The 24,185-nt window shown below is 45.4% G+C and overlaps 1 protein-coding gene across 1 annotated transcript; it reads left to right on the top strand.

Annotated features, from left to right (window-relative positions):
* The first annotated feature begins 3,521 nt into the window (after positions 1–3,521).
* TMX1 (thioredoxin related transmembrane protein 1) lies at positions 3,522–14,700 on the top strand. The gene is made up of 8 exons (XM_053379192.1): positions 3,522–3,735; positions 6,865–6,980; positions 8,642–8,687; positions 8,996–9,124; positions 9,803–9,848; positions 10,318–10,419; positions 10,523–10,592; positions 11,700–14,700. The coding sequence occupies exons 1-8, from the start codon at positions 3,557–3,559 to the stop codon at positions 11,855–11,857; spliced, it is 846 nt and encodes a 281-aa protein (XP_053235167.1). The 5' UTR covers positions 3,522–3,556; the 3' UTR covers positions 11,858–14,700.
* Positions 14,701–24,185: the final 9,485 nt, after the last annotated feature.

Raw genomic sequence — 24,185 nt, 5'->3', positions numbered from 1 at the left:
TTAACTGGAACAATTAGACCAAAGAATCATTCTGATAATAAATATATTTCTAATATATTTCCTTTGGTTCAAGAGAATTGCCAGGTTGCTGGGAGCCAGGTCTCCGGTTCCCAGGCTCATACAGCAGTCATCGTAGCCTGGATTCACATTCCTTCTTTCCTCCAGTCTTCTTGAGAAAAATAGATTCATTTGAAAAAAAATCTGCAGCCCCAGGGTTGAAAAGAACAGGTAGTAGTGGTAAGTATTCACTTTCAAAAAGAGATTCAAATTCCCATTCAGGGAATAAAAAAAATGAAATATTAATGACCATTAAGACTTAAACAAGCATCAGGACAGCAGTTAACAGAGATGGACAATCGTTGATGAATCTTGCGAAGATGTAGGAATTTTGAAACTAATGCAAAATAAACACGAGTGAACCTCCTTCCAGGATCGTTCTCAGCAAGTCTGCCTGAGGTTAATGAGCTGACAAAAGTCGTGTTAGCTACTCTGACAGACAAAGAAGCAAGTTGCTTTTGACTGCAATCCAACTGTGTTTCAGTGTCAAGTTTGAGTGATGCATAAAGGAGCAGCCTCTGGCCCCAGACCTCACTTCATGCGGCCCCCACCACTGGGACCTCCCAAGATGCCCCACCAGAGAGCTTCGTTCTTTGTGGCTATTAACCCCACCCCCCACCCCGCACTTTCTTTCAGAACAATTTGAAGAAAGTAGCAGTTTAGTTTATAAAAGTACGGTAAATGGGTGCATTGGGGGGGTGAATTTAACCCCCTTCTTCCTTTGGCGCCTCCCTCTCTTGCCCACCCACACTGCCGGAAACACTTTTTGAAAAAGAAAGATCTTACAGCTTTTAGAAATGCTAGTTTTAATGTATGTATGCGCTGGTGTGGGGGCGTGTTAAGATTTTGTAAATTTCTTTTGAGTTCCTGGTGGCCCCAAAATACGAATGAATGTAATTATTGCATTGTATATGTGTGTGTGTATATACATATATATATATACACAGTGGTACCTTGGTTCTCAAATGCCTTGGTACTCAAACAACTTGGAACACAAACACTGCAAACCAGGAAGTAAGTGTTCTGGTTTGCGAACTTTTTTTGGCAGCTGAACATGCTCCGTTTTGAGTGTTACGCTTCCGTTTTGAGTATTACACTGAGGTCTGTCTGTTTTTGCTATTTATTTTGCGTTTTTGTTTTGTGGCTTTTTTTGTGACTGTGTGGAACCCAGTTCAACTACGGATTGATTGACTGTGCGACTACAGTACATTGTTTATTGCTTTCATTTTATGGATCAGTGGTCTCAGATAGTAAAATTCATCCTAAATTACTGTTTTAGGGGTTGTTTTTCAAAGTCTGGAATGGATTAATCTGTTTTGCATTCCTTTCTATGGAAAAGTGCGCTTTGGTTTTGGAACGGACTTCCGGAGCGGATTAAGTTTGAGAACCAAGGTACCACTGTATTATTATTTATTAAATTTCTGTACCACCCTTCCTCCGAAGATCCCAGGGCGGTCTGCAACGTGACACCCCGGAAGGCATCATGTAATGTTATCATCTATCACAGCCTTTTTCAACCTTGGGTTCCCAGTTCTTGTTGAACTACAACTCCCATCACCCCTAGCTAGCAAGGCCAGAGCTCAGGGATGATGGGAGCTGTAGTCCAACAACATCTCAGGACCCAAGGTTGACAAACATTTTGGGAGTCATTTCGTACTCAGCTGTCCATGGAGGCGCAGGTTAATTCTGTGTCCAGGGCAGCTGTCTACCAGCTCCACCTGTTATGCAGGCTGAGACCCTCCCTGCCTGCGGACTGTCTGGCCAGAGTGGTGCATGCTCTGGTTATCTCCCGCTTGGACTCCTGCCATGTGCTCTCTGTGGGGCTACCTTTGAAGGTGACCCGGAAACTGCAGTTAATCCAGAATGGGGCAGCTAGACTGGTGACTGGGAGTGGCTGCTGGGACCATATAACACCGGTCCTGAGAGATCTGCATTGGCTCCCAGTACGTTTCCGAGCACAATTCAAAGTGTTGGTGCTGACCTTGAAAGCCCTAAACGGCCTCGGTCCTGTATACCTCAAGGAGCGTCTCCACCCCCATCCTTCTGCCCGGACACTGAGATCCTGTGCCGAGTGCCTTCTGGCAGTTCCCTCACTGCGAGAAGTGAGGTTACAGGGAACCACACAGAGGGCCTTCTTAGTAGTGGCGCTTGCCCTGTGGAACACCCTCCCTTCAGATGTGAAGGAAATAAGCAGCTATCTTCTTTTAAAAACATCCGAAGGGAAGTTTTTAATATTTAATGCTTAAAAAGGAGAGACATCACCTTGCCAACAAAGGTCCATATAGTAATAGTAAAAGCTCTGGGTTTTCCCAGTAGTGATGTATGGAAGTGAGAGCTGGACCATAAAGAAGGCTGATTGCCGAAGAATGGATGCTTTTGAATTCTGGTGCTGGAGGAGACTCTTGAGAGTCCCATGGACTGCAAGAAGATCAAACCTCTCCATTCTGAAGGAAATCAGCCCTGAGTGCTCACTGGAAGGACAGATCCTGAAGCTGAGAGCCAGCGTGGTGTAGTGGTTAAGAGCGGTAGTCTCGTAATCTGGGGAACCGGGTTCGCGTCTCCGCTCCTCCACATGCAGCTGCTGGGTGACCTTGGGCCAGTCACACTTCTCTGAAGTCCCTCAGCCCCACTCACCTCACAGAGTGTTTGTTGTGGGGGAGGAAGGGAAAGGAGAATGTGAGCCGCTTTGAGACTCCTTAAAGGGAGTGAAAGGCGGGATATCAAATCCAAACTCCTCTTCTTCTTCTTCTTCTTCTTCTTCTGAGGCTCCAAGATTTTGGCCACCTCCTGAGAAGAGAAGACTCCCTGGAAAAGACCCTGATGCTAGGAAAGATGGAGGGCACAAGGAGAAGGGGACGACAGAGGACAAGATGGTGGGACAGTGTTCTCGAAGCTACCAGCATGAGTTTGACCAAACTGCAGGAGGCAGTGGAAGACAGGAGGGCCTGGCCTGCTCTGGTCCAGTGGGTCACAAAGAGGCGGACAAGACTAAACAACTAAACGACAACAATAATGCTGTATTGTTTTTAACACTTGATTGGAAGCCGCCCAGAGTGGCTGGGGAAACTCAGCCAGATGGGCGGGGTATAAATAAATTATTATTATTATTATTATTATTATTATTATTCACACTGATCTCTCGGTTCCATCTGGCGGCCTCTCTCCCCTCACCCGAAGCGAATCGCCTCTTACATAAAATGCAACGTCACACAATAAGAATCGCTGAGTCATCCTAACGGGACCCAGGCTTTTTCTGCCCAGCCAGGAGGGGCGGGGCAGGCCTCGGTCCCAGCCAGCCATTGGCTCGCCACGGAGGGGCAGCCGCCCAATCGCCGTCCCGCTATGGGGTCTGGGCGGAGCCACCTCCGACCCACCTCCGCCCGCCCGCCCGCAGGGGAGAAACGAAGCGCATGCGCAGGCCAGCTCCCTGCCCGTCCGTTTTTCCCGGCATGCCGCGGGGCCGCCTTCCCTTGTGACATGCGCGGTGGAGAGGGCCAAGATGGCGGCTCCCGGCGGCTTCCCGTTCTCCTCAGCGCCGCCGCCTCGCCGCCTCCTCCGCCTCTTCCTGCTGCTCCTCCTCCTGGCGGCGGGGCCCGCGCGGGCGGGAAGGAGCCGAGTGAGGGCGCTGAGCGACGGGTCGTGGCGGGACCTCCTGCAGGGAGAGTGGATGGTCGAGTTGTGAGTCGGGGGGGGGGGAAGGGGCGCTCTGTGCATGCTCAGGGGCCCCTCCCCGGGGGGAAAGAGGGACGCCCTTCTCATATCCCTATCATCATGAATTGATGAAATAAATCTTCCTTGCCAAATTATTTTCCTTAGGTTTCAAAAAAAAATCAATTTATTTATTATTATTATAATTATATATATATATATATGTATACACACACACAATTTTTATGGTAAATTTTTATTATTAATAATATATAGTTAATATATATTTTTTACTTTATTTTCCATTTAATTATATACATTATATACATTCACATCATCATGATCCACTGGCTCTTTAGAGCCTATCGACTTCCTTCCCTCCTGCCTCATGGCTATCAAAATTCACCTCTATATCATTGCATTTTGCACGTTTTCCAATTCTAATTGCGCTCATTACAAAGTTACTCAAAATTTTAATAAATACAGAAAGGTACTTGAAAGATTATTGCAAGCAATTGACATCCCTAGCAGGGTTGTCTGAAGACTTGTAATATTATTATTATTATTATTATTATTATTATTATTATTATTATTATTATTATTAACATAATAAAATTTCTGCCTTTCTGTATTTATTTGCAAATTTATTTATTTGGCTTTTCAGATTAAAAGTTTACAGTCACATATCCAACATAGAAACGAGATTCCAAAGAATCTCCTGGACTTCCCTCCTCCTCCCCTTTGTGGGTCCTTTGTTAAGCGTTTCCCCTTATATCTTTTACAATAATGCTTATCTTTTCTCTCTCCATTGCGTCCAAAATTCAACATTAAACCACAAGTGTTATTCCAATCCTACTAACGATACTTTTCCAAATTTTTAACAAGCCACATTACAACAGATCTGACACAATCCCCCCCCCTTAAGTTGACTTCCTTCCCGCTCTCTACCATCAGTGTTGTGCTTCTTCTGTCCTATTTATAAAGTTCCCACACGGCTCTTCATCCAAGTTTCGAGCATGGAAACACAGGAAGGGATACTAGCTAATCCCTAAAGGAGAGAGAGGAGCTTGTCTATGACTAGATGGCGTGTCCCTCTTAGGGGCCCTTTGGAAGCACCTTTGCTTCTCTTTCTGAAGTACAGCTGCACCATGAGCAGGCGGAAAAAACCCTGCAAATTCTTAATATGGTAGTTGACACGCAACAAGCACACGAGCCACTTCCTCAAATGCACAAAGATTGCAAAAGTTGCAACGAGTTTTCAGCGAGTTACTAAAACAGCTTTGCCCTTTTTAAAATCTGCAGTTGCCCAGCAGCTGCTTTGGTTGATTTTATGATGTTTTTATTTATTTATATATCTGCTTGATTTCTATAGCTCCCTTCATCTAAGGAGCACAGGGTGGTTTGCAGTATGAAAGCACAAAAATACGTAACATCTTAACAAACAGAGCAATACTCCCCTCTCCAGGGTTTAAAAGGCCACAAATTGTTTAAGTAGTAGCCGAAGACCGGGGAGAAGAGTAATGTTTTTGCCTTGTCACCCGAAGGTCATCAGGTGACTTACATTAAAGAAAAATACATACACGAACATAGTGACATAGGAGGGGAACTGATAGTCTGCTGTTGTGCAACTTAGAGCATTTTGAACAACTTCGTTCTTGCTGCTAGAGCCAGATACGAGCCAAGGAAACGCCACCCTCCCCCTTTACTTTGTTATATACACACTTTCACCGTTCATTATCCTTAATCATAAAGCCAGGCTTCAGTGACATAATGAGCATATTAAAAAATTGTCCAGTAGCACCTCAGACACCAACTAAGTTTGTTCTGCGTATAATCTTATGTGTGCATGCACACTTCAGATACATGTGCATGCACACGAAAGCTTATACAGTGGTACCTCGGGTTACATACGCTTCAAGTTACATACGCTTCAGGTTACAGACTCCGCTAACCCAGAAATAGTACCTCAGGTTAAGAACTTTGCTTCAGGATGAGAACAGAAATTGCACGGCGGCTGCGCAGCAACAGCGGGAGGCCCCATTAGCTAAAGTGGTACCTCAGGTTAAGAACAGTTTCAGGTTAAGAACGGACCTCCGAAACGAATTAAGTACATAACCAGAGGTACCACTGTACCCAGAACAAACTTAGTTGGCCTCTAAGGTGCTGATGGACATTTTTTAAATTTTTGTATTTATTTGGACTGCGTCAGACCAACATGGCTGCCTACCTGAATCTAGAATAATGAGCATATTCAGCTGCATTACATTGCTAAGAGGAGAATCTGGTGTTCCACCCAGAGTTGCCAGCTCTGGAGAGCAGCAGCTCTTGCACGATCGTAGGCAGGACAAGGTCTTTTGCAGCCTGACGTCCTTTTAGCTGGAGACACCAAAGGCTGAGTCACAGAATGTTGGCATTGCTGTCTCCTCTCCCCTCAGCTGTGAACTCATCTCATCGTCAAAGGATAGGTTCTGAGGCCTTGCAAGCCCCCCAACCCCTGCTCCGGGTTCTTTCCTGTGAGCCCTTATTGGGAGAGTGCAGAGAGGGAAGTATTTGCCTCCAAAGGAGAGCCGCTGGATCATGTCACTGGCTGTGGAGGCTGACTCCAAATCCTTTCTTAACCGTGAACTCATAAAACAGTATTGAACAAAAGAGCATATCTTGCATTGTGAGTGGCTGCGCTACATTTTTTTTGTAAGTACCGTATTTTTCGCTCTATAAGACGCACCAGACCACAAGTTTTTGGAGGAGGAAAACAAGAAAAAAAATATTCTGAATCTCAGAAGCTAGAACAGCAAGAGGGATCGCTGCACAGTGAAAGCAGCAATCCCTCTTGCTGTTCTGGCTTCTGTGATAGCTGCACAGCCTGCATTCGCTCCATAAGACGCACACACATTTCCCCTTACTTTTTAGGAGGGGAAAAGTGAGTCTTATAGAGCAAAAAATACGGTAGTTTTCTCTTTAAGTTGTGCTTTTAGCACTCTGTAGACATGGCATGGATGGTGAATGTGTTTCAGGGAACTGGATCTTAAAAATATATTATAAAAGTTGATGGTTTTGCTTTCCAGAAAAGTGGTGTAAAGCTGCATAATCATTAGCGGGGCAAAAGTGGGATTTGTGTTTTCTCACGCAGTAGTTGCTTACGTAAGGTTTCTTTTCTAGTTATGCTCCTTGGTGCCCTGCCTGTCAGAACTTACAGCCAGAATGGGAGAGCTTTGCTGAATGGGGGGAGGATCTCGAAATTAACATTGCAAAAGTGGATGTGACAGAGCAGCCAGGTAAGGTTTACTTCTGTCATAGGGGAAATAGTTTATATGTTTGTAATTCATTCTCTTATTAAAGCATTCACCTTGTAGGTGAAAAGGAATTGCACACAGGTGAGTGAGGTGCTCTGATCTCCTCTGTCTCAACACAGAAACCAAATCCATCCTCTGTGCCACCACAGTAATTCAATGGACTTCTGGGGGCAGGATAATAATAATAATAATAATAATAATATTTATACCCTGCCCATCTGGCTGGGTTTCCCCAGCCACTCTATATAAAACATAGTAAAACATCAAGCATTAAAAACTTCCCGAAACAGGGCTGCCTTTAGATGTCTTCTAAAAGTGCTGTAGTTCTTTATCTCCTTGACATCTGAAGGGACACCCCTGCACGTTACACAGAACTTCAAGGGCCCCAGTCCATGACAGGCTAGTTAGTAACTTTTGAGAGTTCATTTTACAAGGATGTTCTAACTTGTTCAGATACAGTAGGTTGCGTTAGAGTAGATGCATGTACCACACATCTGTGTTGACTAGACTAAATCAGGCATAGGCAAACTCCGCCCTTCCAGATGTTTGGGACTACAATTCCCATCATCCCTGACCACTGGTCCTGTTAGCTAGGGATGATGGGAATTGTAGTATCAAACATCTGGAGAGCTGGAGTTTGCCTATGCATTGGCTAAATTTTACTTTGAACACTCTTAGTGATGTAAAGCAGTAGCTTTCAGGTGTGTCCTGGGAGGGCTGGTGCTGCTTTAGAAGGTTTGGGGGATTCTGCCATGAGACTATGAGAAATAGGAGTGCTCCACTTTGAAGGAGGGATATGCTCTTGGTGTGAGTCAAGGGGTTTGTCCAACACTCAGTACAGACTGTCCACTCCCTGAAGTCCTCTCCAAGGTATACAAGTTCCCTAGGTAGCAAGACATTTGCAAAGGAGAGCATGCATAAAACTGAAGTAATTGTAGTCAAATAGCATGCTCCATAAATATTAACATGGATAACGCCGTACACCACCTTTAAAAAATATTTTTAAAATTAATTTTCACAATTAAACATTATCATCACATCATCATAAAGTAATAAACCACACAAAACAGAAAATAAAACATTTTCACACCATAATAAATTCATATTTTGGGATTACTTAGATCCCTCGACTTCCCCCCCACTCCCTCCCCTGGTTCTTTTGTGTTATCTTAATTTATCGTGTCAATGATTTCCTTATTTTTAATTGTTTCCAAATTTAAACATTCTCCTTAATATTACAAGTGTTTTTTAAAAACCTGCTACTGTATTAATTAACAGTACACCACCTTAATTATGACCTGCTAGCATGCATGCGTGTGTGTTGCTGCTGCAAAAATATTCAAGTCACTATTCAAGACGAATAGCTTTTGTAAAGCAAGGCCTGTCCATTTGGGGTCCGAGTATTGGTCATATGTTACGTGGGGTTGGAGAGTTGATATGCGAATTGTAGAAGGCTTAAGAGTACAAAGTTCAAGGGTTACACAAAATATGTGCAATTTGGGAAAATAAGACTTAACAAGCCTTTAGCAGCAATGCATATTGAAAAAATAGAATAATAATAGAATAGAAATAGAATAGCATAGAAAAAACCCTTACTTCTAACAAACTTTTAGCTCTGATTTTCCTTCTGGATCTTTCTGCAGGACTGAGTGGACGGTTTATCATAACAGCACTGCCCACCATCTACCAGTAAGTACTCTAATTAAATGTGACAGGTTTTTTTATTGGGGGGGGTGGGAGTCCTTAGTTCTTCATTCCTCACCCCCAGTTCTAATTGGAACAATAATACCGGACTTCAGCTCTCTCTCTGTCTTCTTTGGACAAAGACCGGGGGGGGGGGGCAGGAGAGAATGCCAGAATCATTGGGGAATAAAGCTGACAATGAGTTCTTGTGTTTGTACCAACGCCCAGCCTTAGCGTATGAGTCCAGCAGTCTTCTCCATAGTTTCACATATGTGGAATTTTTGAGTTACTGACAGGACTCTTCTTTTGAGCAGCTGTAAAGATGGTGAATTCAGACGATACCAAGGTCCACGGACTAAAACGGATTTCATCAATTTCATCAGTGACCAGGAGTGGAAGTCCACTGAGCCCATTTCTTCATGGTTTGGTCCATCTTCCTTCCTGTAAGTGGCAACTAAAGTCTCCTTCTCCTCCCTAATAGGCTTCTGCAAAAATAAATCAATAAATGCAAATGATTGAATTCTCTCTTAAGATCATTTAAAAAAAAATATTCAGTCACCTTGAAAATTGCTTGAGGGTCTTGGTAGACCACTTAATAAACTTACTTATTTCAGCACTGACAGTGTGGTCAAAGCAGTATCACCTTGTGGAAATTGCAGGTCAGCCTAGGCCAGGCTGCTTAAAGAGGCTTCTTTAAGCTGCTAAATATTCCAACAAAAATTACCCTTCTCCATAACCATATTATGAAAATCATGTGCTCTAGACCAGGGCCTTTTTTACAGCCTATTTAATCAATCTGGTCTTGGTAAAAAGCCTCTAACTTTGTGTTAGGAGAAGAAAGATTGATGGTGGAGCCAAGGAAACCATGTCCAGAGGAGGTTACAGAATGTTAAAAAGTGAATTTTGAGACTAGAAGGATGTTGCAGTTGTGCCACACACACACTTTCTCTAGCAAACATCCGGCGTCAGAATCCCAAGTATGGCGGAGAAAACATGAGGCATTCCAAACAAAGGTTTCATTAGTGCCCCAACGGGAGTGAACAACACTTGGTGTTTTGTTGCCTTCTTTGATTGCAGAAAAGGCCTTTGTTTTATCTCTTCTGCTTTTTGTTTTTTGGCAGGATGAGCAGCATGTCTGCCTTGTTCCAGCTCTCTATGTGGATCAGGGTATGTGTGTGTTTCAAATCTCCCTTTGAGCCAAAGACACTTGAGTGTCTACCTTGGTGACCCAGGGGTTGCCGGTATAGCTCCTGTGGGCACAACTGCCACCTTGAGGAGGTCTTCCCCTGCCGCCCATCAAGGCTCTGGGCCCTCCTCCCCTTTTACTGCCCCCTTGCTTCTGAACCGGTGAGGGAGGTTATCCTTTCTTTCGTAGAAAAGTGCATAGTCTTGAAGGAGGAAGTTGGAAGAGACACACTCTTTTCCACTTCCTCATTCACTTCTCTGTGCTCAAGAGTAGTTCTGCTGGGTCTGTCTTAAACCCAGGTCCCTTGCAAAAGTGTGCAATTTCTATCTTTCTGGGGTTTTTGTGGGTGGGAGGGAGATATGTGATCAGAGGGGGTGGCATGAACTCAAAAATTCACACACACCAAAGGTTTGGTGACCCTCTGCCCTAACCAGCTTCCTTCTCTTGTAGAACTGCCACAACTATTTCACAGAAAACCTCGGCATCCCAGCCTGGGGGTCCTATGCCATTTTTGCATTTGCAACGTTGTTTTCAGGACTCCTTTTGGGGCTTGTAAGTAGATGTTTTCGTATGCCTTGGAAACTTTGAAGGTGACATCTCACATCACACCCAAAGCAATAATACAGTGTTAAAACAAAGAATTTTTCTTTTCCAGATAATGGTATTTCTGGCAGACTGTATTTGCCCTTCCAAAAAGCACAGACCGCTGCAGCACCATTATCAAAGTAAGCCATATCGCGTGTCTTGAGTTGCAAACTGAGGTTGGATCGCATCTCCTGTCATCCCTGACTAAGGATGATGCGAGTTGTAGTCCCAGAACATCTGGGGATCCAAGCTGAAGAACACCAGCAGAGACCCAAAAGCTGATGTTCCATAGCACAGGAAATACTGTATCCCATGTAGAAACAGGTAGAAGAAGCAAGCAGGACAACATGGAAGCAGGAGACAAAGGGGCAAAGGTAGTGGCTGACCGCATAGCCGAAAGGGATAGCAACTAGGGGGTGCCCCCTGAGCCAATCAGAAGGCTTAGAGAAGCCAGAAGCTTCTGGACTCAGGCTTACTCACATGCTCAGAGCTGAAGCCAATTCTTATTTGGCAGGCCCAGTCTCCCATCACAGTACAGTACAGTACAACTTGTGCACAGTAGCACAAGTTGACAAAGGTGCTCCCGACTGATGAGCTCATCCCAGTTACCGAGAAAGAACATTTCAGAAGTCTAAGTGAAAGAACCTTTTCCTTGATAGTGGGCTTACTCAAACACACCCCATGCTCCAAATATACAGTATGAGAATCATAGCTACAAAATGAATGTAATAATTGCCACTGGATAATGGCTTTGCTCCTTAGTTGCCCTGTGCAATGGCCAGGGCTGGAATCAGTAGGTGGACATTTGAGGCAAGCAGATTTTGGCTGAGCTGTTTGGAGAAACTGCCTCATAGTTTAGAGCTGTGGGACAAACAGTGGAAGATCAGAGAGAACCTCAGGAGCTGGTGGGCTGTCCTTCCATGGAAGGAGGTGGACATTCATTTGTCTGGGACACTAGTTTCACTCTGCCAAGGCTTGTAGAATGGTTTCAAAACTTTTAAAGTGTTCCCAAAATGAAAAGAAAACTACCTCCATGCTTCTTTTTATGTCTGTGATTAATTTTAGTGCATTTTGCTTAAAGTTGCTGGTAAAAAGACAGGTCCATTAATGAAACAGAAATTCCTGGTGTTTATTTGTGGTTTTGAAAAATGGAAGTCCCAGTACTTGGGCAAAGCTCCAAGCTTGGATCCCCTGTAGGCCTGAGCAGGTCATCTTTGCCCAGAGGTAAAAGTATATTTTCTTTTCAGAAAAGCCACCGGAGTCTACTCGGCTCTTGCCAAAAGCGGGTGAAGGACTGGAGGAAGATGATCTTTCCGATGCCGAGGTGGAGCCCAGAGAACCACCGAATGCACTGAGGCAGCGTACTGCAAACCCTGTTGGCCGCGCTGGAGCAGAGCAGTCGTAGCTACTAATTCCAGCTGGCTCCCTTTCTGGATTTCCTGAGTTACTACTTGACATTCAAAGGGGGAGGAGAGGGAGTCCTCCTTTCCCTCTCCTTCAAGAGAACAGACATGGAACAGTTTGAAGTGCGGGCAAGGGGGCGCGCAACCACATTTTGATTTAGCCAGTCTTTGATAAAGTTTGATATTTGAAGCAATGGAGGTGGCAGCCTTGGGCTGGGCCGGGCAGTGCAGAAGGGCAAGTTACACACACGGCTTTCTGTCGGTATCCACATGAGTTGTTCCTGATGGCCAGCCTGCAGTGCTGGAGGAAGTTTCCCTGAACTGTCCCCGATGAGGCTTCTCTGTGTACGCATTCCTTCCTCGTCATGCAGAGGCAGTCCGGGAAGAGGAGTCTTCAGACATGCCTTCTGCTCTCCTGCTCCAGTGCTAACAAGAGGGTACTCCTCTCAAAGTAGCTCCGCTCTTCAGAATGCAAAAAAGGAATCTGCAGCTGTGTCCGAAACAGGCCTCTGAAATAAGCAGGGAGATTCGAAGGATGTAGCTAATTTCGCATGCTCAGGAAGGGGCCTGCTCTTTGGCCTGCATCTCTTCGCCAGCTGCCCCCAGCACAGCCACCGAGGGCTGCTTCCAAAGCCGTTTGTCGATGACCTGGGTGGGGTCTGCTCTCCAACTGGGAAGGAGCCCCAAACCCTCTGGGCACCCCAAAAACAGTCCTTTGTCCCCCAGCCTAATGTAACAGTGGTTGTCTTGGCTTGTTAGTTTTGGCCCTCTGCTTGGCCTCTGGGTATTGTTTCTTCCCCCCTTTTATGTGACAGTCCCCCCACCCCACCCCCTTGTTCCTCCTGCTTTTATAACCCATGAAGGAGTTGGGAGATGCTGTGTCCCAAACTGTTGACTTTGAGGCTAAGGGATGTGAATCATATGCAAGGGGGAAAGGCAGGTTGTGAAGTCAGCTGTTCGGTCACCTTCTAACTTGTTCTTGCAAACTAATACTTGTAAGTAGATTGCAAAATTAAGGGTAGGAGCTCTAGCAGGCTTTTCTGAGGGCTTGGCTCAGTCCTTGGTTTCTCTGCCCAGGTGCCTTTTTTCTATCTCTATCCTCAACTGAAAGTTTATTACTCCTCACAGTATTCTAGAAGAGGCTTTGACTCTTTGAGCTGCTTCCTGTGGCAGACCACAAAGGCCAGTGACACTGTGAATGCAGTTAGCATTTCTATGTCTCTCTCTTCCTCTGCGGCCACTCGCTCTTTTTCTACAGCGCACACCATTCTCCTCTTGAAGGTTTTCCACCTTGGGGCCAGCAGCTTGCTTTCTGCCCTTTTAAGTACAGCCTGAGTGTATTTACTTCCTCATTGCTTCCTCACAGAGCAGACTAGGGGCATTTCACGCTCAAGATTAGGCCGCTTTTAGCCATCCCAGGCAGTTTTTCCTTATAGGTGTTTCGTTTTATCTAGATGAACACATGAAAGCTCTGTGCTCGGCTCTAGTCGGCTTCTAAAAAACCTGAGGCATCTCTCCCAAATCTTAGGGTGCATGGTGCTTGTAAAGGACCAACGATGCGTTTGGGAAACATTGAGACGGCTGACAGCCGCTCTCTTTAGCCAGGTCCTGCCTGTCTCTGAAAGTGTCTTGTCATTGCCTCGCAACTTTAGAGCCTTGAACCCAGCACTTGGTCACGGCCTGATCTAAGCTGGGCTGCAACCTAAGTACCATTCAAATTTATGGTGAAATGATTGAGAGCTTGGGTTTCCAAATCTGTGATTCGGCTTAAGGTGGTCAGTCCCAGGTCAGCCAAGGCTGGTTCTTTAGAGTGATGCTGTTTTTAAACTTTTTAAAGCTTTCAGTAAGTTCCACTGCAAAGTGGGCCTTGGACTGTCCCAGTTCCTAGTTGTCTGCTTGGATCTCCGGCTTCGTGCAGTCTTCAAGAAGCCCTCTGCCCCGTTGCTGTTGCTGTTTTCCTTTTGCGTTGTGTTTTCATGCATAAAAAATATTGCAGGCTTTGGAGGGGTGGGGGGAGATAAGGTTTTCAGAGTCAGTTCCTGGTCAGTAAGCAACCCTCTTCCCCACTCCTGTATCCCCGCAGGTATCCAGCCTTGGCCAACCTGGGGCCTTCTGGGTGTTTTGAACTCCCATCATCCCCCGCCAGCACTGCTTTGATGGCAGGGGATGATAAGAGTCCAAAACACTGAGGTGGGCCCCAGGTGGGCCAAGGCTGCCTTTATGTAGCAGTTGGGGGGGGGCAGATGGAGGCATCGGCAGGTGTGTTTTCCTGCTTGCTTCTCCTTTGCCACAGAAGACGGCTCAGTTGCATCCCATAACATTTCTCTGCCTGAACCACAACTTTTGAAGCCCTAGTTGGTGTGGGAGATTTTAAAAAAATATATATTTTAAACTGTTGGCACATGGCCCCCGAGAGGGGAAGTGCAAAGAAGGGGGTCATTCCATTTGCAGCCTGCCATTTGCTTGAGGAAGGACATTCCTGGTTTCTGACTTAAACAAGCAACGCTCCTTGGGTGGGACAGTTGCACCCGCCTCCTTTCCCCCCGGCGCAGTCGTGGCCAAGGCAGCTGACCTGAATGCATTCCAGCTCTGAAGAACGAGGGAGCCTTTCCTGACGCGACCGGGCAGTACTCCGAAAGGCGGCTTGCAGAAACTAGGTTTAGGTCTGAGTTACTGCAGAAGTGACTTTTGACACGAAAGACTAGTTCATGGTCCAAGGCGCAGTAACTGAAGCATGTTTGCTGTTCTCAGTTGTTGAGTGAATGTTGTCTTTGCAGTTGACGAGATGCCTCGGTCCTACCTGGGAAATCGTTTCCAAGTAATAAAATTACAGACATGTAGGAAACTGGTAACTGTACCTTGTGGTCTTTGGGGGTGGCCTGCCAGAGTCTCCATCCGAGGCGTCTCAAATGAACTGGAGCAGCTCTAAAATGGTGTATCTCCCCCTGTCCCAAAACCTAATAATTAACAGTAGACACTTAACCAACATTCCCTGTCCTTGCTCTTCCTTTGGACAGTGCAGAATCTTTTTTTTCTTTTTTCTTTTTTTTTTAAAATAATTTTTATTAAGTTTTCCATTTTAACAATCGCATCACATTAATTATTCCAAATTATACCAATACATATTATAAAGTCCAAATATTTTGCCAAATTATAATTTTTTTGTTGGGGGTTCCCATGCTTCGAGTTCAGGAGGGTCCAATCATCTCATATTTCTGCTGCTTTTAGTGTTCACCAGTCCCATCTTTCAATCTTCTTGTTATTTCCTTCTTCTTTATAGCCTCTGAGTTATTTCCACAGGTGAGTTAAAAGTAAACAATATTATGCTTCTGTGTGAACTTTGTATGACTCTCCCTTTTTTTGAAGCTAGTAAGTCTTTTGTTTGCAATAAATCCTCACGCGCTGTTATTTAAGCCGAGTCCATCCAAAAGTCCTCGGGTGGCAGACACCATCTTTTTCAGTTCCGATGAAATAGAATCTAGGCGTTTGCTCATTAATTTTTCCAGACAAGTTGCACACATTAACCTTTCCAGGGAAGATTTGCCAAGTCGAACTTAAAATACAAACATGATAACAAAGTCTCCCCCTATAGCTATTAATCTCTGCAACGTAGTCTGTCTCATAATGGCGGATCCCGATTAAATACTGCGTCACAGGAGAGCCTTTTATTTCTTTCCAGATATTTCGAAAAACAAAGGCTTTGGATGATATTTTTATTTCCACACAGTTTATTTTCCAATCTCACTTGCTATAGGTTGTATTGACGGTTCTTCTGGGGTGGGTGGGGTGGACAGTGCAGAATCTAGTCAGTGAAATAAAGCCTGCTTCTCCGTTAAACACTGTTAGAACACAGCTGTTTCTCCAACACGCCCCATCTTGGAGCCTCTCTTCTGGTCACAAACTTCCTGCCCTGAGTTTCGTTTTACAAAGGTGACAGCGTGTCTCTCTATTGGCGAGATCACTGTTGGTTGTATGGCATTTATACTTTTCCTCCAAGGAGCTCAAGGTGGCGTACATGGTTCTCCTCCCCATTTTATTCCCACAGCAACCCTGGGAGTGAGCTTCATGTCTGGGGATTGGAACCCTGGTCTCTATCAGGTCCTAGTCTGACACTCTCTTAACTGCTGCACCACTCAGTTTTGTATGAATGTGTTTGTTTTTGCACAGCAGAGGGAACCGGTGGCGCTGTGCTCTAAACCACTGAGCCTCTTGGGCTTGCTGACAGGAAAGTCAGCTTTTTGAATCCACATGACAGGGTGAGCTCCTGTAGCTCTGTCCCAGCTTCTGCCAGCCTAGCAGTTTAAAAACCCACCAGTGTGACTAGATAAATAGGTACCACTGCAGCAGGAAATTAATCAGCATTTCCGTGCACTCTGGCAATCGTCACAGTGTCCCATTGCTGCGGAAGCTGTTTAGTCCTGCTGGCGACATGACCCGGAAAAGCTGTCTGTGGACAAATGCCGGCTCCCTCGGCCCGAAAGGCAAGTTGAGCGCTGCACCCCATAGTTGAATTAGACTGGATTTAACAATCCAGGGGTCTGTTACCTTTTTCTGCACACCTCTCTAAATGAATGACACAAGTGACTTAAATCCTTGATAAGTTAGGGAACTTCCTGGGTGATGTTCATCCCCCAACATCCTGGAGATCACGCCTTTTATCATAGAATTGTAGAGTTGGAAGGGATCCTAAGGGTCATCTAGTCCAACCCCGTGTGTCACCCACTCTGATTTCCCAAGCTCATTGGTCTTCTGGCTAGCAGTGTGTGTAAAAAGATTAAAATAGCTGGACGAGTTGAAGTGCAAATAAATGTGAGTTCCAGCATTAGCAGAGACATGGTTTAAGGGCCCAGATTAAAATGCTTCCCATTTTGCTGTTGAATCTGCCCTGCCCCATTTTTAAACGGAAGCTCACGCGAGTGGAGCGTTTTCACTTGAGCTATAAAAGGAGCCCCCCAAGCGCCGGCTTCTCTGGGGACTGGCATTCAGATAAATGTCCGGCAGCTGTGCTGCCACATCTTGTTCCTGTTGCGTCTCTGCAGTGCGAGGGGAGGAGATGCTTTTCCGCTGGAGCAAACCATCCGAGTGGCCCTGTGACGCTGAGCTGGTCCGAAGGGAGGCTCGAAATACACAGCAAAGGGAATGTAATCAAGGTCGTCCTAAAACCAAATAGCAACCAGTCCTTCCGCAGCCCCTTGCTGCCGCAGAGAGGAACGCTGGCCCCTCGGAAGAACAGACAGCACCCATAGCTGTAGCCAGCTGAACCTGAAAAATGGATTCATGACTCTCCTTTAAATGGCCACATCGTCTACTCCAGCCTTACCTCCCCAGACTTGGTGCCCTTCAGGTGCTTTGGAGGACAGCTCTAAGCCATGCTGCTACCCCCTCCCCGCATTGCACACCCACGTGATGTTGAGGCTGCTGGGAGTTGTAGTCTTAAAATGTCAGGAGGCTACCACATGGTGGGTCCTGGCCTATGGAGATCATCGGCTGAGCCTGGGCCCCTTCTGCATGCAGAACATGTCTCAGTCCCCGGCATCAACCAGATATGCTGCTCCTGATAATGGAGGTTTCATTTAGTTGTGACCCGTAGCCACTAGGGACACGGATGGCACTGTGGTCTAAACCACAGAGCCTAGGGCTTTCCGATCAGAAGGTCAGCGGTTCGAATCCCCGCGACGGGGTGAGCTCCCATTGCTTGGTCCCTGCTCCTGCCAACCTAGCAGTTTGAAAGCACATCAAAGTGCAAGTAGATAAATAGGTACCACTCCGGCGGGAAGGTAAACGGCGTTTCCGTGCGCTACTCTGGTTCGTCAGAAGTGGCTTAGTCATGCTGACCACATGACCCAGAAATACTCTCTGTGGACAATGGCCGTCTCCCTCAGCCTGTAAAGGGAGATGAGTGCCGCAACCCCAGAGTCGTTTGCGACTGGACTTAACTGTCAGGGGTCCCTTTACCTAGTAGCCACTGACTGACCTCCCTTTTCCATGAATTTGTCTAGCATATTTGGGAGCCTCTGACCCATAAGAACCTTCTGGATCAGGCCTGTGGTCCATCTAGTCCAGCATCCTGTTCTCACAGTGGCCAACCCAGGTGCCTATTATGGGAAACCTGCAAACAGGATCTGAGCTCAGGAGTCCTTTTCCCTCCTGCGGTTTCAACTGGCATTCGGAATCATGGCTGCCTCAACAGGACGCAGAGCATAGCCCACATCAAAGCTTTCCAAACTTTTCATGTTGGCGACACACTTTTTAGACATGCGTCATTTCGTGACACAGTCATTAAGTTTTACTAGAAAACCAGAGGTTAAACTAACCCCTGTCCAGGCCTGGGAGAAGAGTGGGGAGCATTCGCACGACACACCTAGACGCCAAAGCATGAACTTATCGCAATGTGCAGTATGGAAAGCTCTGGCCTACGTGGAGAGCGCTTTTCCATTTGCACCACCACTTTCCCCAGGAAGACCTGTTTAGCACTGAAATGGAGCAAACATCAACACAGAGAAAAACAAATGCACTTTTGCTCCAGTTCAGCGGTGAAGTGCAGGTTTTCCCAGGGGTTGTGGCATCTAGACTGGTGACTGGGAGTAGTCGCCGAGAGCATATAACACCAGTCTTGAAAGACCTACATTGGCTCCCAGTACGTTTCCAAGAACCATTCAAAGTGTTGGTGCTAACCTTGAAAGCCCTAAACGGCCTTGGCCCAGTAGACCTGAAGGAGCGTCTCCACCCCCATCATTCTGCCCGGACACTGAGGTCCAGCGCTGAGGGCCTTCTGGCGGTTCCCTCACTGCGAGAAGCAAAGCTACAGGGAACCAGGCAGAGGGCCTTCTTGGTAGTGGCACCCGCCCTGTGGAATGCCCACCCATCAGATGTCAAAGAACTATATGACATTTAGAAGACATCTGAAGGCAACCCTGTTTAGGGAAGCTTTTAATGTTTAATAGACTATTGTATTTTAATATTCTGTTGGAAGCCGCCCAGAGCTTCTGGGGAAACCCAGCCAGATGGGCGGGGTATAAATAAATTATTATTATTATTATTATTATTATTATTATTATTATTTATTTATTTATTTATTTATTTATTATTATTAAGTCTAGCAGCTATACATACACGTGGTCTGCGGTGTGTATAAAAATACAATTAAAAACCACCCCATATCTACCTACAGCAGTCCACCACGTGAGCCCTAGGTGGGGGCGCAGGGGGGCCCACTGGTCCACGCTTACTGGCAGAGGAATTTCAGACCAGACAGGTCTGTTCTAGCCCTGCTGGGAGATTCCGCCAGAGAATGAGCCTGGTCCTTCCTGCCTGCAAAGGAGCTGCTCTGCCACAGCGTGGCTCTTCCTCTCCATCTCTTAATGTGCTTAATGTGGCCTCCTGTGTGGACTAGTTGATACTGGGATGGGCAGCGATGGACTCAAAGGAGCGTCTCTTCTCACCCCCACTGAGTCCCTGCGGAGAGGGGCATTTTCAAACACGCCTCAGGGATTTTCCTCACGCTGTGTCCCATAATGAGCAGCAGGGACAATTACAAGCAATGATTGGAAACATACAAAACTATAATAATAATATTATAGATACACTTCAAAGGCCCATATTTAATTAATATGGGTCTTTGAAGTGTATCTGTAATTTTACTATTTACATTCATTTGTTGTCCCATAAAATAATTTGGCTAGGTTATGTATGTCATTTATCATTCATATAACCCTTTGTTGCAAATGATAATTGACGTGCATAACCTAGACAAATTATTTTGTAGGACAACTAGTAAATATAAATTATACTATGTTAAGAGATGCTTCAAAGGCCAGATTTCATTGCAAGGGTTTTTGATGAGTCACTATAAAAAAGGGAAAGCAAGTATAAACCCAGATTACTTAACATAAGATTCTTTTTGCTCAGTCCTTTACCATCTTGATGTGTATTTCTACTCTAAAGGGCCTCCTTTGGGCAAGAAACAAAACCAGATTTCTCTATATTATATACTATATTTGCACTAGATTGTCGCCACGCTGTTTTCCGAGGTTCTGAAGGCAGCGGGGTGCTGAAGCCTATAGAATTCATGATGGATTTTTGTTTCTTAAAAAGTTTCTGCTGCTCCTGCTGTCAAGGGAAGAGCAGGGGGCTTCACTTGCTAGAGCTCTGTGCCTAATATTCCTGGAGAGGGGTTGAGAGGAGCAGCTGGCAGTCTTGACCCCACCTGCCTTCCCAAACCAGGTCAAGCCCTGTGGAACGCCCTCCCATCAGATGTCAAGGAAATAAAACAATCTGACTTTTAGAAGACATCTGAAGGCAGCCCTGTTTAGGGAAGTTTTAAAATTATTATTATTATTAGGGGCACAGTTGCTAACTGGCTGGCTGTGGATGGTTGGGGCTGCCTTGGTTCCTGGCACCCATTGTGGAGCTGCCAGGCGGGTAGCAATGCAGGAATCGAGCATCCTGTTCTTGCAGTACTTGACCAGATGCCTCCGTGGGGAACCTGCAAGCAGGATCCGAGCCTAAGAGCCCTCTCCAATTCTGCGGCTCCCAGCAACTGGTGTTCAGAAGCACTGCTACCTCTTCTATTTTATATATAATATTTTATTAATTTCCCAAAAATAACAAAAATGAAAAACAACAATAGTACATAGCATAATAGCCTCCAGAAGATACAATAGCCTCCAGAAGATCAAAAGAGATTACGAGGCTCTGGGCAGGAAATTGAAGCAATTAAATGCACAAATTGTCATCTCATCTGTCCTCCCAGTTGAACGACGTGGCCCAGGGAGAGAGGGAAAAATAGTGGAAGTGAACAACTGGCTTCGCAAATGGTGTAAACAGGAACGGTTTGGATTCTTAGATCACGGAATGCAGTTTCTTGAAGATGGACTTCTGGCAAGCGATGGGCTGCACCTCACAACGGTTGGGAGGAATGTTTTTGCAAAAAATCTCAGAAACCTCATCAGGAGGGCTTTAAACTGACTAATGTGGGGGAGGGAGACAGTGCTCCTGAAGGTAGGAGTCTATCAATTGATGAAGATGATCATCCAAATGTCATAGACCGAATGGAGCAAACAGCACGCAGACCTAGTGGTGGGAGGAAAAAATCCTTAAATAAGAGACACGGGGGAATGATTAATGGACTTCAATGTCTGTACACTAATGCGCAAAGCATGGGAAATAAACAAGATGAGCTTGAGCTCTTGGTACAGCAAACTAAATATGACATAATAGGAATCACTGAAACCTGGTGGGATAAGTCCCACGATTGGAATGTAATAATGGAGGGATACAATCTATTTCAGAGAAACAGACCAGACAAGAAAGGAGGAGGAGTGGCGTTATATGTCAGGGATGTGTATACCTGTGAAGAGATCCAAGATTTAGAACCTCAAAGCCAAAGTGAGAGCATTTGGGTCAAAATTAAGGGAGAGATGAATAACAGTGACCTCACTGTGGGAGTTTACTATAGATCCCCAAGCCAAACGGAGGACATAGATGATGCCTTCCTGGAACAGATGGCCAAGCATGCAAAAGGAAGGGAGATAGTAGTAATGGGGGACTTCAATTACCCGGATATTTGTTGGATGTCAAACTCAGCCAAGAGCATAAGGTCAAACAGATTCCTCACTGGCCTTGCAGACAACTTCATTGTCCAGAAAGTGGGAGAAGCAACAAGAGGAACAGCCATTTTAGATCTGGTCCTAACCAATGTTGATGACCTGGTTAGTGGGGTAGAAGTGGAAGGATCATTAGGCGCGAGTGATCATGCTCTTCTGAAGTTTACTATACAGCGGAAAGGAGCAGCCAAGCATACTAGGACTCAATTTCTCGACTTTAAGAAAGCCGACTTCATAAAACTTAGGGAAGTGCTTGGTGAGATCCCATGGACAGTAATACTAAAAGGAAAGGGAGTTCATGATGGCTGGGAGTTTGTTAAGAGGGAGATAGTAAAAGCACAACTTCAGGCAATACCAATGAGACGGAAACATGGAAGGTGCCTAAAGAAGCCAGGGTGGCTATCTAAAGAACTTTTAACTGAGTTAAGATTAAAAAAGGATGTGTACAAAAAATGGAAAAGGGGGGAAACCACCAAAGAGGAATTCAAACAAATAGCCAGCACGTGTAGACACAAAGTCAGAAAAGCTAAAGCACAGAATGAACTCAGGCTTGCTAGAGAGGTTAAAAGCAACAAAAAAGGCTTTTATGGGTATGTTCGTAGCAAAAGGAAGAACAAAGAAACAGTGGGGTCACTCAGAGGAGAAGATGGTGAAATGCAAACAGGGGACACAGAAAGGGCTGAACTCCTCAATGCCTTCATTGCCTCAGTCTTCTCCGATAAAGAAAACAATGCCCGACCTGAAGAATTTGGAGCAAAGGATTCAGCAGAGGAAACACAGCCCAGAATAACTAAGGAGATAGTACAAGAATACTTGGCTAGTCTAGATGTATTCAAGTCTCCAGGGCCAGATGAACTGCATCCAAGAGTATTAAAAGAACTGGCAGATGTGATTTCAGAACCACTGGCAGTCATCTTTGAGAATTCCTGGAGAACAGGCGAAGTCCCGGCAGACTGGAGGAGGGCAAATGTTGTCCCTATTTTCAAAAAGGGGAAAAGAGAGGACCCAAATAATTACCGCCCAGTCAGTCTGACATCAATACCAGGGAAGATTCTGGAGCAGATCATTAAGCAAACAGTCTGTGAGCACCTAGAAAGGAATGCTGTGATCACCAATAGTCAGCATGGATTTCTGAAAAATAAGTCATGTCAGACTAACCTGATCTCGTTTTTTGACAGAATTACAAGCCTGGTAGATGAAGGGAACGCAGTGGATGTAGCCTACCTTGATTTCAGCAAGGCATTTGACAAGGTGCCCCATGATATTCTTGTAAAGAAGCTGGTAAAATGCGGTCTTGACTATGCTACCACTCAGTGGATTTGTAACTGGCTGACTGACCGAACCCAAAGGGTGCTCATCAATGGTTCCTCTTCATCCTGGAGAAGAGTGACTAGTGGGGTGCCACAGGGTTCTGTCTTGGGCCCGGTCTTATTCAACATCTTTATCAACGACTTGGATGATGGACTCAAGGGCATCCTGATCAAATTTGCAGATGACACCAAACTGGGAGGGGTGGCTAACACCCCAGAGGACAGGATCACACTTCAAAACGACCTTGACAGATTAGAGAACTAGGCCAAAACAAACAAGATGAATTTTAACAGGGAGAAATGTAAAGTATTGCACTTGGGCAAAAAAAATGAGAGGCACAAATACAAGATGGGTGACACCTGGCTTGAGAGCACTACATGTGAAAAGGATCTAGGAGTCTTGGTTGACCACAAACTTGACATGAGCCAACAGTGTGACGCGGCAGCTAAAAAAGCCAATGCAATTCTGGGCTGCATCAATAGGAGTATAGCATCTAGATCAAGGGAAGTAATAGTGCCACTGTATTCTGCTCTGGTCAGACCTCACCTGGAGTACTGTGTCCAGTTCTGGGCACCACAGTTCAAGAAGGACATTGACAAACTGGAACGTGTCCAGAGGAGGGCAACCAAAATGGTCAAAGGCCTGGAAACGATGCCTTATGAGGAACGGCTAAGGGAGCTGGGCATGTTTAGCCTGGAGAAGAGGAGGTTAAGGGGTGATATGATAGCCATGTTCAAATATATAAAAGGATGTCACATAGAGGAGGGAGAAAGGTTGTTTTCTGCTGCTCCAGAGAAGCGGACACGGAGCAATGGATCCAAACTACAAGAAAGAAGATTCCACCTAAACATTAGCAAGAACTTCCTGACAGTATGAGCTGTTTGACAGTGGAATTTGCTGCCAAGGAGTGTGGTGGAGTCTCCTTCTTTGGAGGTCTTTAAGCAGAGGCTTGACAACCATATGTCAGGAGTGCTCTGATGGTGTTTCCTGCTTGGCAGGGGGTTGGACTCGATGGCCCTTGTGGTCTCTTCCAACTCTATGATTCTATGATTCTATAAAGAAAAGAATTGACTTCCCCCTAGTCCCTTCCCTGGTGCCATTGTTTATCATCATATCGCATGTCCATTTCAAATTAAAAAATCATTGAAATTCCTTATTGTCCATTCATAATACCATTACATGTATTTCCAGAACCCTGCCAATGTATTGACCTGCATACATCGCCTCTGTATATATGCAATAAACTCCTTTCAATTTCCTTTAAATTCATTGTTGTCTCTTCCTCTTAGTTTCAATGTCAATTTTGCCCTTTCAGCATATTCCATTAATTTAACTTGCCAAACTTCTTTAGCTGGGACACCTCCTTCTTTCCAATGTTGGGCTAGCAATATTTGTGTGGCTGTGGTTGCATACT

This window comes from Podarcis raffonei, chromosome 1, assembly GCF_027172205.1.
Source record: "Podarcis raffonei isolate rPodRaf1 chromosome 1, rPodRaf1.pri, whole genome shotgun sequence".
NCBI classification, from domain to species: domain Eukaryota; kingdom Metazoa; phylum Chordata; class Lepidosauria; order Squamata; family Lacertidae; genus Podarcis; species Podarcis raffonei.
The sequence above is the reverse complement of the archived record's forward strand: the minus strand, read 5'-3'. Positions and strand labels throughout refer to the sequence as shown.

Coding starts and splice junctions, on each gene's coding strand:
- TMX1 (XM_053379192.1), top strand. CDS start 3,557: ATGGCGGCTCCCGGCGGCTTCCCGTTCTCCTCAGCGCCGCCGCCTCGC. Junction 6,981..8,641: donor GGATGTGACAGAGCAGCCAG/GTAAGGTTTACT, acceptor ATCTTTCTGCAG/GACTGAGTGGACGGTTTATC. Junction 10,420..10,522: donor CAGGACTCCTTTTGGGGCTT/GTAAGTAGATGT, acceptor TTTCTTTTCCAG/ATAATGGTATTTCTGGCAGA.